Source organism: Eublepharis macularius, chromosome 1, assembly GCF_028583425.1.
Source record: "Eublepharis macularius isolate TG4126 chromosome 1, MPM_Emac_v1.0, whole genome shotgun sequence".
Lineage (NCBI taxonomy): Eukaryota > Metazoa > Chordata > Lepidosauria > Squamata > Eublepharidae > Eublepharis > Eublepharis macularius.
Window position 1 is genome coordinate 62,777,684 of NC_072790.1, and position 13,528 is coordinate 62,791,211.

General features: G+C 41.7%; 1 protein-coding gene across 1 annotated transcript; it reads right to left on the reverse strand.

Annotated features, from left to right (window-relative positions):
• Positions 1-3,259: 3,259 nt before the first annotated feature.
• Positions 3,260-12,148, reverse strand: LOC129337568 (glutathione S-transferase-like). Its single transcript, XM_054991381.1, has 7 exons — positions 12,052-12,148; positions 11,560-11,666; positions 9,581-9,632; positions 8,408-8,540; positions 6,952-7,093; positions 5,158-5,289; positions 3,260-3,570 (listed from the first exon to the last, which is right to left on the reverse strand). The coding sequence occupies exons 2-7, from the start codon at positions 11,644-11,646 to the stop codon at positions 3,451-3,453; spliced, it is 666 nt and encodes a 221-aa protein (XP_054847356.1). The 5' UTR covers positions 11,647-11,666; positions 12,052-12,148; the 3' UTR covers positions 3,260-3,450.
• Positions 12,149-13,528: the final 1,380 nt, after the last annotated feature.

The following is a 13,528-nucleotide window of genomic DNA, read 5'->3' on the forward strand; positions in this document are numbered from 1 at the left end:
CTAAGGGTATTGCCTGCAAAAGGTCCTACAGTGCAAAGGTGTCAGACTACGGGGATGGCATTGTGGACAATTCCCTGTCCAAGTAGCAATACTAGTCAGATTGGACCAGTTTATGAGGTTGCTGCATATGCTCATGTTGTAGAAACAGTTCTCATGGAAAATGTACATTGGGCAAGAGGATGGGTATTCTGAAAGACTTGCTGAGCGAAGCTGACTTTCTGCCAGTATCTGGTAGCCCTGGAGGACTATGAACTGATAACCAGGTCTGTCTGAGCTGATAATCAGAACTATCCACACTAATTTCATTGGGACTGAAGTCCAGGTTAATCTATAATCCTATTAAGGTTCAGCAATAGAATACATGCCTTTTAAGTGGCCCAGCAAGGACAGGTTTATATGAATGCCGTTCCCACCATTTTTTGCCATGCTTGTTGCTGCTGTGAGGAGGGCATGTCTTCACACCTCCTTATGGATGTAGCCAGAATGATTCATCTGTGCACATTAACTGATGCATCTTTTTCTTTAGCAGAACTCTGGTTTAGATTACATTTGGTATATTCCAACTCCACATCGTGTCTAATCAAAGGCCAGATTCACAAATGCATTTCTACCTGTCAGAGATTCTGATGGAAAACAGGCTATGGCTAATAATACCGGTTTCATAGGTGCTAAATCCTGCCAGGTGCATCTAGCCACACAGGCAATCATCTATATTATCTCAAATTCTCAAACAAGTTGATCTTTTGAGATTTTATGGTTGTTGTGGGTTTTCCGGGCTGTATTGCCGTGGTCTTGGCGTTGTAGTTCCTGACGTTTCGCCAGCAGCTGTGGCTGGCATCTTCAGAGGTGTAGCACCAAAAGACAGAGATCTCTCAGTGTCACAGTGTGGAAAAGATGTTGGCAGGTCATTTGTATCTACTCAGGAGGGGTGGGGTTGAGCTGAGTCATCCTGTAAGAGTTTCCCAGGGTGTGGAATGCTAATGGCGGGAGGCTTCACTGTATCCTGAGGAGGTTCTTTTGCATATGGATTGGTGCTTGATGTGCTAATCTTCTCTGCAGGGCTATTGTCGGGTGTAGAGTGTTTTGTTAGCCTGGTGTTTTTCAGAACTGGAAACCATGCTCTGTTCATTCTTAAGGTTTCTTCTTTCCTGTTGAAGTTTTGTTTATGCTTGTGAATTTCAATGGCTTCCCTGTGCAGTCTGACAAAGTAGTTGGAAGTGTTGTCCAGTATTTTGGTGTCCTGGAATAAGATACTGTGCCCTGTTTGAGTTAGGCTATGTTCAGCCACTGCTGATTTTTCAGGTTGTCCAAGTCTGCAGTGTCTTTCATGTTCTTTTATTCTTGTCTGGATGCTACGCTTTGTGGTCCCGATGTAAACTTCTGAAAAAGCAATTTTCCTCCAGGGGGCTGGAGGAAACCTCCTCCCTCCTCTTTTGTCGAGACCCTGACCCCACATGGTGAGAAAGCCAATCAAACACCCAACATTAGGTGTGGCTTAGTTATTTCATTTACACCCTACCTCTTTTCCCAGCAGGGACCCAAATCAACTTATATTTTTCTCCTCTCTGTATTTTATCCTCATAACAAACTGGTGAGGCAGGTTAGCCTGAGCGATGGCCCAAGAATTTGGACTACTTCTGACTCAGGTATCTTCCAGACAGCAACTAAAGAGAAAGGCTTGTGTGATGGGACACAATGTAAATAACCGTTTCTACCATGCAGCACTCTGAGGCTGGAGGGAGGAGCTGACAGTGGCCTGGGTTGGCAGGCTTCCCCCTTCCCTCTGATTGGCTGGTCAGAACCCACCTTCAAGATGGGAAGGGGGCTGACAGGATTTGGCAGTTCAGTTGGGAGTTGGGATTTGAAGAGAGTGTGTGTAAGCCTCTGATGGGGAAGGTCAGACCTGTACCCTTCTGAAATGAGGGAAACTATATCAGTTGCCATACCATGAAGGAGAAGAATTCCAGTATAAAACCAGTTTACACAGCCAGAATAGAACTGTGTGTGTGTTTTGGCTTAGAGGAAATTGGTAGCATGTGGAGACTCCCATTTCATCCAAAGGAAAGGGTTATTTCTTCTTAGGAAAGGAAGAATAATTCCTGCGCAGTGTTTAGAAAAAAAGGGGTTGGCTCTGTGGAGAACTCCAGGGCTAATGTAAAGCTGTGTCGAACTAAAATCTGGCAACCTAAGTTTAAAAGGGGAACTCTGTGGAGAAACTTAGTAACTGTAACCCAAGGAGTAAACAAAAAACCTCTCACTAATAAGAACTAAGAACACTGAAACTAAGCTGCAAGCAAACTGTTTTGCCTTTTACTTTAAAAGAATTCTGTTCTACCAGCAAGTTTTACCTCAGTCCTTTCATTAACTGACTGCCTATAATCCATCCCTGCCTGTTCAATAAAATTTCTGTTTCTTTTGAACATTACTCAGCCTCCATTGCCATTTCATATACAGAAGGAAGAAGGCTCCTGCTTTTTCCCCTATCAAGTCCTGGACTGAGCTAAAAATACCCGCTTATCAGGGTGAGACAAAAAGCTATAAACAGAGACATGTTACTTGAGGCTGCTCAGATACAGCAAGCTAACTTTGATTTTGGCACGAAAATCTGCCTCACAGTGAGGGGAGTGAAGGGGAATCCATCATAGCTTGCCTTTCTGATTACATGCAGGAAAAAAACCTAACACACTGCACATAGAGCTTGAAAATCATGCCCAGGCATGGTGCTCAGGTATGCTTTTAGAAGAAATGTTTCAGGTGACAGCAAGGAGAGGACTGGCTGCTTGTTTCTAGTGTACTGATTGGCCATTGCAGGTTTGTTTAGCATACAGGTGGTATACCCGTTTGGATAGCTCACTAGCATGCAGTTAAAAAAATTTCACTGCCTTTCATGCACTAAAATCAAATGGTGAAGTGGACGAGCAAATGGCACAGACATTACAGACAGGTGAAAAAGAAATCTAACTGTTTCAGAAAAACATATTGGAGGAAAATAGGTTTCAGAAAAGTGGGGAGGGAAAAAAAGCCAGCACAGCAAGGGACATGCAATAAAGCTGTAAGGAGCTGATGAAAAAACCCAGTAACAAAGGGAACTGAAATTGGAACATTAAGGCTGCCTGGAAGATGCCTCAGTGTAACCAAGCTGACAAGGTATGTTTTTCCCCATCAAACTCATGCAAGTTACCATTGGGAAGTATTATCCGTTGATGTGGTTATGCCAGCTCAGATGCCACCAATAAGCCAATCAAAGCATGCAGCAAAATATCAGCATAGAAGAATGTTTTATTGTGCTTTAGTGTAGCAGCACATGGTTGCCATCACTTTTGCCTTTTGTACATTTAACTCCACATTGTAGTTTGTCTGGAAACTATGCTTGTATACGGGTAGCTTCTTAAAATTTATTCGAAGAGTGTCCCAATTTTAGCTTGTAGCTACATTAGCCATGGTCTTGATTCAACTGAATATCTTAATTGCTTCTGCAAGCTTTTTTTCATCCATTGGTTGTTTTCTGGCACTACCAGGTTGCAAGAATTTCTTGATTGTAGGGATGTTGCTTATTCTTCCTTTGTAAGCCTGTGGGGGAGGGAGAGGGAGAGAAAGAGAAATATTGAAATAAGAAGCATTTTCTAGCAAGAAACAGTGCCATTTCTCAGGAGCCACTTGTTTCCTGAGGAACTTAAGGTTACTGTATAATCAGTAACAAAACTGATGAAACTTAAGGTTACTTCTTGTAAGAAAATTTTTGTCATCTACCTAAAATCCCATTTATTTCAAGGATGCTCTTCAGGAAGTTAAGGTCACTATTTCTCCTTCACTGAAGTTCATAATTATGTTTTAGGCATGTCTACAGTCCTTTCTCTGATGTCTTGCCCATTTAGTGAAAATTGATCAAATATATATTTTAGACTTGGTGTAACCTTTTGCATTCAGAGACAATTGTGTGATATCCAGATAAGGAATCTGGGAGGAAGACTTTACTATACTGTCCTAATTTCACCCTCATTGAAAAAAAACAGGGTTGTGCTGGACAGACAGATGGCATAACCTTTGAAGAACTGAACAAAATTAAGAGATCAGGGTATTTTTTTTAAAAAAATATCCATCCTTGTAGATGCTGGAGAGATACATTGAAGGAACTCTTAGCTTCTAAACCATTAAAATAATGGCTCAAGGTGTTCCAGGCATGAGTGGGTTTAGTAGCACCCAGAACTATAGTAGGACACGCACAATAAATGAAGAGTAGTAATAGTTGTGGTTGGGGGATCAATCAATCAATCAAATACCTTTAATGGCATACAATAATCTAAGACACCAAACAAGTCACTATAAAATTACATAAAATATCAGAAGACAATATATTTATACAAAGCTTGTATGAATCTTAAGCACACCCACTAAAAACTCCACAACCACTCGAGAAATCACTGTATCATTATCCTTCAACAGAAAACGACAAACAGATAAATTGTTCTGGCATTCAACATATATTGGCAACCTCCCAAACAACATTCTTCGTAACTTATCATATAAATGGCATTCCAACATTATATGCTGGATGATATCTGGGCAGTTGGCTCCACACAAACAGTGTCTTTCTGAAAAGGGGACTTGCTGGTATCTCCCCTGAAGGACACTGCATCGGAAGGCATTTAGTCTGGCCAACAGAAAGGACAGCCTGGGGTCTCAAGATCATAAAAGTACTGCGAAATTCTGTCAATATATGTGGTCAATCCTAAGACAGCTGAGGAACAAACAAAAGGTTGGGCTGGAAATAATTTCTGTTGCTCTGGTTGAGGGATCATAATTGGAAGTTCTAAGGCCCCATGGAAGAACAAAAGCTCAAAATACTAAAGACTTTTGCATAAAGTTATTCTGATCCACATATGAATATATAGACCTCTTCTGTATGCAGGTATGTGCCCACAAAAGAATTCTACTGCCTCCGTTGAATTGATGGTGCAGCCCTTATGGCCAAGTGAGTTACATGTATATGAGATGCTGTTCTGATAAGAAACCATGAGATTGAAATGAAGGACTAGGATCATGTGATCCTGTGCTCTAGAGATATAACACGTATACCTATATACAGCATCCAGTATATAGCAAGGAATGACCTAGCCACATCTATTGCAACTTGTTAAAGATTATTGCATTACTTACCTTTAAAAGAGGGAATTTTGATAGAATATCGGGCTTGAGCTCTTCTGTTATTAAAATAAGTTCAAGCAATTGAACATCTGCCCTGCTGAATTTGTTTCCAACAAGATAATCCTGCCCATGATCTTTGAAGACCTACAAAGCAGGAAACATTTTAAGAGGCTCACAATAGGATAGGAAATTAGCACATACCCAAATTGCAACGTTTCATGATAAGAATTTGTATCATGGCTCTTATAGATTGACTCTCTGCATAAGACACTGCTCTTTGATTATACCTTCTTCCAATCTACTATCTCTGGGAGTGGGATAATCCTGCTGTATCATTGCATTGAGAGTGATTGAGTGAGCTAATTTGTAAGTGGTCTTGCCCTCATGATATTAAGGCTTATGAATATGGCAATATCATAAGCCCCTCTGTTCACGTGTTTAAAACACAGACAAACTGCCTGGCTAGGCAGGAGATGGAAAAGTACTGGAATGTGAGAAGTGAAGTAAGACTAACTTAGCCCCATACTCCGGAATTTGTGCATAACCATAGAACAATGGAGGTCTCCAGAAGTACTTGAATGAATCCATTCACACACCCTGCCAATTCTAGCCTTTTCCCTCTCTGCTATTATAGCCTCACCCATCCAGCCATTGTGGGTCATCAAATATTCATTTTACACCTATAGTTCCTCTCAGGAAGACCAAATCAAACCTTCCTAGTTCATTGTCCCACCTTGGAGACAGTTTGCCAGCATTATTGTCTCACCCCAAAGACAGTTTCCCAGTCCTTCATCCCACCCTGGGAAGAACCATTAAGGCATTGTCTTAGGGCAGAGACTCTCAGTCCTGCCTCAGGGCATGTTTCACAGTATATCCGACTGTCCTGCTATGTGCTAAGTGTGTGTGTGTTCTGGACCTTCCACATGCCCTCAGATGGCATATCTGAGCTCTTCTCCCTCTTGCCATGAAGTACTGGTCACTGCAGCTGCTCTCCCTCAGATACCCTCAATCTTCTGGACCTGGTAAATATAAACTCAACTCTGCAACTCTCTCCAACTTTCCTCCCTGTTTTTTCTAGTTAGCTTTGTGTGTGCGCTGTGTGTTGTGTGCAGTTGATCTGTAGTATTTTAAATAAAAACCCTTTTTTGATTGAATATTTGCCTGCTTATTGAAAGGGTTCTCTAGAGAAAGGGATCCTCGTATACATTGGCGTAAAAGATCCCAGTTACCCCCCTTCTTGCAAGCTTCTCCTTGTTGCTCATTCCCCCTACTCACAAGGAGTCCTGCTCTTCGGGTAACAAATTGACCAATGGAAAGATGCAGAGCTGAATAATCTTCCCCCAGAGAAGGATGTCTTCTGCATCTCTGCATGAGTCACTGAGCTGTACTCGCCCCATTAGAGTTGGGAACATGGAAATCAGGGTCCCATACAGAAACACACTCTGACAGCCGAAAAGGTTTGCTATTAAATTGGAATGTGTCTACAATTTTAATTCAGAAAAAGACATTCCTTAGCTATTAGAAGTGTCAGAAACACTAGATTAAGGAAAGGAATTCTGATGTGCCATGGTGATGATTACAACTGGTTTTTACAAAGGGCAAGTGAGTTATATATATTTGAGATGCAGTTCCTGTAGGAAATCATGAGACTGAACTGAGGGACTGTGAACAGTTAGAATTGTTAAATATAGTGGAGCATAGGTGACCCCATCATTTAACCATGGTGGTAAACTAAGCAGCCTCATACCTATTCCTTTCCTTTATTAATAAACTTCTCTGAACAAAGGTCTTCAGCATAAATCATACCTTTTCAAAGACTGGAAAATATCTGGTGGTGGCCCTTTCAATGATCAGTGCAAGATCTTTTTCCTTTGCATCTGCTGGCTTCATAGGATGCATCAAGATCATTTCACCCAAATCCATAATACCTTCGATATACATATCCATTCTGAAAGGAAGAGAGTATAGACATGATACCAGATAGCTAAAGAGCATTAGCTTGCCTTTAAAATACACGGACTTCAGAGTAATAAGGCCAAATTATTTAAGAGCGGAAGCATTCCTTTCTTGAACTAGATTATATCAATCTGACTACAGTTAGACAACATCCCTGGGAATGTACTTAGCACTTCTGAATATTCAACCCCTTCACTTCCAGTATCTTTGCATGAAGTCTTTTCGTTCATGCACATCACCTGGTCAAGTAGGATGGCACTATAAAGGCCATATTGCAGAAAAGGGTATGAGAAAAGGCCTTCTAATGAACTGATAGTGGAGGTGAGATTAATATTTTAGTCTTGCTAAATTCAGAAAATGATATCCATTCCCAAATAACGGGAAAGGGTGGGGCCAGCCTTGATGCTAGGGTTTACCTAGCATATGTACAATGAAACTAACTTAGTTTCTGTTGGCAGAGTGCAAATAAAGCAGAGAAGTTATTCTGTGCTGATTAAAGAGGCTAAAAAGCTTATTTAAGAAATACATACTTGAGAGTGAAGAAGAGAGATAGAGTCCTGATTATCTTACTACATCTTGGAGAAGAGTGATAAGGCAGGAGAGAGAAGAAGCAGGATATTGCCCTGCTTAGCCCAATAGGAGACAAGACAAGGAAATGACCCCCAGGAAACAGGAAAGATGCTACTCTAATTGAGCCTTGCTGCCCCCTGCATAGAAGTCTCTTCTTCCTTTCTTGCTGCTGCAGTACACCAGACATTGCAATTTCCGACAGTTTCAACTTAGGAAATTAGTGCTGAAGGAAAGGTTAAACCCTCCCCTGTTCATATATAAGTAGCATTGATCCAGTCCTCCTAATCACAGCTATTTAAAAAAAAAAACTCCATGGAGTTCTGAACGGAGCAGACCCAGTGTCTCATCTAGCTTACCAAAAACAAAGGAAAAACATATTTTGGATTTCTACAGTGATACCATATGCGCTATCCAATTGGAACGTGCGACATTTGTGTATATGTGGTAGGACCAAGTGATATGGAGATGTCCATGCAGAAATGCAATGCAACAATCTTGTTTGCTGAGAGAAAGGATTTTTTTCTCCTTGCCTGCTATGACTGAGAGGCCAAATTAGTTCTCATTGTTACACAATCTACTTTTTATTTGTTGTCCCAGCTGACAGTGGCCCTGAGCTGAAATATGCTGATTTGTAACTTGTCAGCAGATTGCGAGAGAAACTGGAGATTTCTCCTTGCGTCACCCATAGTAAGCAGAAATGTGTATTTAGTAGCAAATGTTAGCAATGTTACGGTACAATGCTTTCTCCTTGAGGTCCTTCCCACAGAGATTGTATTTTGCTGCAATATAGTTGAGGATCGCTCGGGTCTGCACCATTTTCATGCCATCGATTTCCACCATAGGCACTTGCTGGAAGAGCAGGTCTCCATCTTGTGAACAGAAGATGAGAAATTAATTCAATTACTGGATATCCAGACAGTGCCTTTCAGCAGCACAGCTCTTGTTTGGAATTTAGGTCTTGCTCTTGCATTCTGCTTTTGATGGTGTTAAAGTTACCTGTTTCTTTCCAAAGTGAAATACTAGAGGTTGAATAAATAAAATAATATATTTAAGTCCAGCCCCCTATAACTTCCTAGATTACAAAACAGTTCTCAAATGCTGACCATAGCAATTTCCTGAAATTGGATAAAATTCAATCAACATTTATAGTGAATTCAGAGGACGATGCCATTTCTTATCCTGCTCTACACTTACAACCTCTGTTTGGTATGGGTTCTATGAAGCTAAATTATGAACCAAACTTGCAAAATAAATGTAAGTTAAGAAATTTCTTTAAATTAAAACCTTTCACCATTCAGAACAATTCAACTATATTTTTACAACCAAACACAAAGAATAGAAACTCGCAGTCAATAACATCTTTGAGTTCAGCCAAGTAATGGAGTGCCTCTTGATACTTCAGGGTGAGCAAAGTTCAACTTTCTGGATCTGCCAAGTGCCAGAGTCCCTTGCTACAGTCCACTGGATATGGAAACAACCTGGACCCCCGGCTTCTTTCTTCAGTTTACGAACTACAGCCTTATTAAAGGTGATGAGCTTATAAAATTGTATCAAGCTTCCAAGCAACCAGCCTTTTTCTTGGCTGCTCTGCTCCAGTCCAGACACTCACTCAGTGCTCCTGGGCTAAACCAACTTGCTCAATGGGGGGTTACTCACTGTTAACCCTTAAGGGCCAAACTACACATTACAGTTTTCTATGGGTTATGTCTGATTCTCCCAACCCGACTTTTAATCAGTCAGTCACATTGCAGCTACAAATTTCCTGCTGGGAATAATGTCCATGTGCACAGGGGCCAAATTCAGATTGATACAGTGTGCATCATAATCATAACTATGGTTAAATGAATACTGAAAACTGTATTTGTATACTCACCAGCGAGTATATAAAACATTCATCCATTTTACTCACCTTTCTTTAATTTTTCAAGATCTTCCTTTGATTTAATGAATTGTTCTTCATACTGGAAAATAAAAAAGACAAAAGATTATAGGGATTTCATGAATGTTAGAACTTTTCAATTTCAGTACTGCTGAAATCCATAAGTTAATTTTTAGAAGATCCCTACTGCATGTCCTCTTTTACGATCACTTTTGTCAATCCTGATAGAGGGTTATCAGGCTTTGAAGCTGTTGTTTTCTTCCAGTAGAAAGACATATACATCAAGGGCAATTTTTATCCAGAATCTTCTGGAGCCTTCGTTCCTCTTGCCGTTTATTGGATACAATACAGTGTGCAATGTATCAGCAGATTAGCACTGCAAACAGAATGGGAACGCTGCCTAAAAATAAAGATCACACTAGGCTTTCCAAAAGAAATAGAAGTCCTTTACGGAGAAGGAACTTGTCACTATCTAAACTAGAATGGCGCGAGATTATAGAAAGCACATCTTGCCTTCATGGTGTTTAGACAAAGAAGGAAGCAGGAAGAAGGAGAGAGAAGTGCCAGCCAGAAGGAAGGAAGGAAGTTTCCTTGAGAATAGCAATCTTGGTAAACAAAGGGAAAGCAGCAGGACGGAAAACAGGAAGGATTAGGGTTGCCAGGATCCTTTCTCCACCCAACAGGAGAGGAATAGACCTGGCACTCACCTTTTGAGATCACTTCCATGTGAGCTCCTGGTGCGACATCACTTCCAGGAGTGATGTCATCATGCCTGGTGATGGGCATACTCCTGCCCTTCACAGCAGCCCCTGTGAAGGGCAGGAGCATGCCCACAGTTGGGCACAATGACATCACTCTGGAAGTGATGTCATTGCGGCTGTGGGGAGCACACCTGCTGCGCACTTGCCTGATAGGATTTTTGCCACCTGGGGCTGATCCCTGGGGCTTTTTCCTCCCACTGGCCAGTTGAGTCATAGCGAGGTGCAGAGGCTGGGGGACTGGCAACCCTAAGAAGGATACAAAGACTTGTCCTGTCTGTCTTTCCAGCTCTCTTGTCCCCTCTGAAGTCCTGGTGTTTGTAGTACTTCTAACAGGCATTGACAGTCCATTCACTCCAGCACAATGAAGACCTGCAGGTTGTGGATGGATACTTTGAGGATTTTGGGTAAATATAGATCCTAATTGCATGTTAAAAGATAGGTTTGTATCTGAAAGCTGAGGTATAAAATGGTTTGCACATCAAAGCATTGGTGTAACAGAAAGGAAAACTATCTCCTGCCCTGTCCATATACTTGAGGTATAGAAACAGTCATAATTTCATCCTTCCCTTTCTCTGAGGAATTCAGGGCAGCATACGTAGCCCCTCCCATTTTATCCCAAACTGACTTTGTGAGGTAGGTTAGCCTGAAATAGAAAGACTGTCCTAAGGTTACCAGTGAGATTCATGGCAAAGGGGGGATCTCAACTCCAGCCTCCCCATCCCTGGGTTGATACTGTCATCTGTAACTTGAACTCAATCAGGTGCTGCCTATGGGTAAAACTAGACGTGCAAGTTTTTAGAGTTTAGTCCAAGTTCCCCAGACCCTACTCAGCTTCTCTGCAGCCACAGAACAGCAGGGGAAGCAAGACTTCCTGCCTTTCTCCTCAAGCCATTTCCCCATGTCAAAATAGCACTGGGGGGGGGCGGTATTTCCCTATTTTTACTACTCCACATAAAGCAGCAGAAACAGAGACCCTTCCCGCTTGCTATTTTGGAAAGAGTCTTGAGTGGGGCAGGCAGGAGCTCTTTCTTCCCCTGTGATGGTGTTTCTCTGTGGTGGAGCCATTTGGGCTCTCCTGAATTTTTTGGACAGCCATTCCCCACAGCTGCTCTGTGGCTGCGAGGAACCTGAGGTCTGCAGAACCTGGACAGAACACTTTAAAAACCTGCATGTCTACTTTGACCCTAGATAGAGATTCCTGAAAAGATGCAGTTGTTTTCAACATTGCTTCAAGCAATAAAAACAAACCTCAACTCCAGCTGCTGCCAATAACCAACGAATGGTCTCCATGCGGCCTCTTCCATTAAAGTAATGGAGCCTGGGTTTTCCAGCCATGGCTATAAATTCTCAGGTTCCTGTTCAGATTAGAAGAAATCATTTGCATGAATGATTGCATGAAGAACAGTGTAGGCAAAACTGTGCAACTTGGTTGCATGTTTCTTTTTCATGGTGGTGGCTAGAAATTATTTTATTTTTTAAAATATAGCATTTTAAGAAATCCAGCTACTGCAACATTCCCTACTTTCAGATCAGTAGATAAAAGGAGGAAAGCTTACAATGTCCTTTTCTTCAGTCACAACTTTGCCCACCTAAAATGTTCAGGCAGGAAGGCGGGGGGGGGGATGCTTTAAATCCCAGCTGGGACCTAGGGCTCTCTCCAAACCTTGTATCTTCTCTCAAGGATAAGGTCAGCACAGCAGTAGAGATTGTTGAATGCATTTTCTGACTTGGAGTACTAACCTCTGAAATCCCAGGCTAAGTGGAAGTTCTTCTCTGGCAAAAAAGTTGAACAGATATGCCTCAGAGTTATAAAGCTCTGGAGCTCCACCTTCTAAAAGGAGGCCAGCCAATCTGGAAGAGAAACTATCTAGTGCAAACAGGAGAAACAAGTGTCTACTCTGATTTTTACATGACTTTTCACCTACAGCACAGTCATTCCATAAAGCAAAAGGCTTTCTCATGCACATGACATGATGTAATACCTCTGGGACAAAATTTTTAGTCCAATCTATAAATACTCTTGCATTTTATATATTTTAGAAAAGGGAAGATAGAAATTTGATTGATTTAATATTCAGGCTTAAAACTGCTTGAATATTTCTGTGCTTGCATCTGACTTGGGTCCTATGTCAACTGCCAAATCCTGTGTGTCAGAACCTGCAAACAGGGTTTTACCCCACCCCCTTTTTTCACATGCTTCCATATTATGCAGGAAGGTCAGAAACATCTCCTGGCAATATTTCCGTTGGTGCAACCAGGTAAGATGTTTGGCTGAAATAATGATAACTTCTTCCAGAAAGAACGAAGAGGCCTCCCAGGGGCTCAATGGTTCCATGTTGTAACTCAGTATGCAACAGTGCAACATTTTCTTGCTTTTACAGGACGATAAAAGGGTTGGATCAAATCACCATATCCATTGGTTAAAAGGGAGGGGCGGTCCCTTTTGACTTCCAACAAAGTTATGCGTTGATCATGGCATCTGCATTGATTAAGAACATGTGGCATGATAACTGTACTAAGGAGGGGAGCTGGGCAAAACTGGGTGAAAAAGCTGGCTGGATCCAATGTGTTGCTCAGTTTATTGCATGCAGAAGGTCCTTCAGTGCAAAGGTCTCAGGCTACAGGGATGACTTCTTGGACAGTTGCCAGTCTGAGTAGCAATACTAGCCAGATTGGACTGGCTCAATATGAAGTTGCTGCATATGTTCATGTTGTAGAAACAGTTCTGATGCCAGCTTAAAATGATGAGGAAATGTACATTGAGCAAGAGGATGGGGATTTTGAGAGACTTGCTGAGCCAAGTTGCACTTTCTGCCAGTGTGTGGTACCCCTGGAGGTCTATGAACTGACAACCAGATCTGTCTGAGCTGATAACTAGAACTATCCACACTAAGTTCATGGGGACTGAAGCCCAGGTTAATCTACAATTCTATTAATGATCTCAGCAATAGAACAGCTGCCTTTTAAGCAGCACAGCAGGGACAGTTTTTGTGGATGCTGTCCCCACCATTTTTTTGCCCTGCTTGATGCTGCTGTGAGGAGGGCATGCTTTCACTCCCCCTTGTGGAAGCAGCCAGAATGATTCATAGGTGCACATTAACCGGTGCGTCTTTTTCTTTAGTGGAGCACTGGTTTAAATTATATTTGGTACATTCCAGCTTCACACTGTGTCTGCTCATGCTGAAGGAAATAATGCTTTGGCTAATAATACTGCTTT

Excerpts from the sequence above, each read along its gene's own strand:
- LOC129337568 (XM_054991381.1), bottom strand. The coding sequence starts at position 11,646 with ATGGCTGGAAAACCCAGGCTCCATTACTTTAATGGAAGAGGCCGCATG. Across the intron at positions 5,290-6,951 it reads ATTTTCCAGTCTTTGAAAAG|GTCTTCAAAGATCATGGGCA; the intron begins GTATGATTTATG and ends CCTGCTTTGTAG. Across the intron at positions 3,571-5,157 it reads CAAAATTCCCTCTTTTAAAG|GCTTACAAAGGAAGAATAAG; the intron begins GTAAGTAATGCA and ends CCTCCCCCACAG.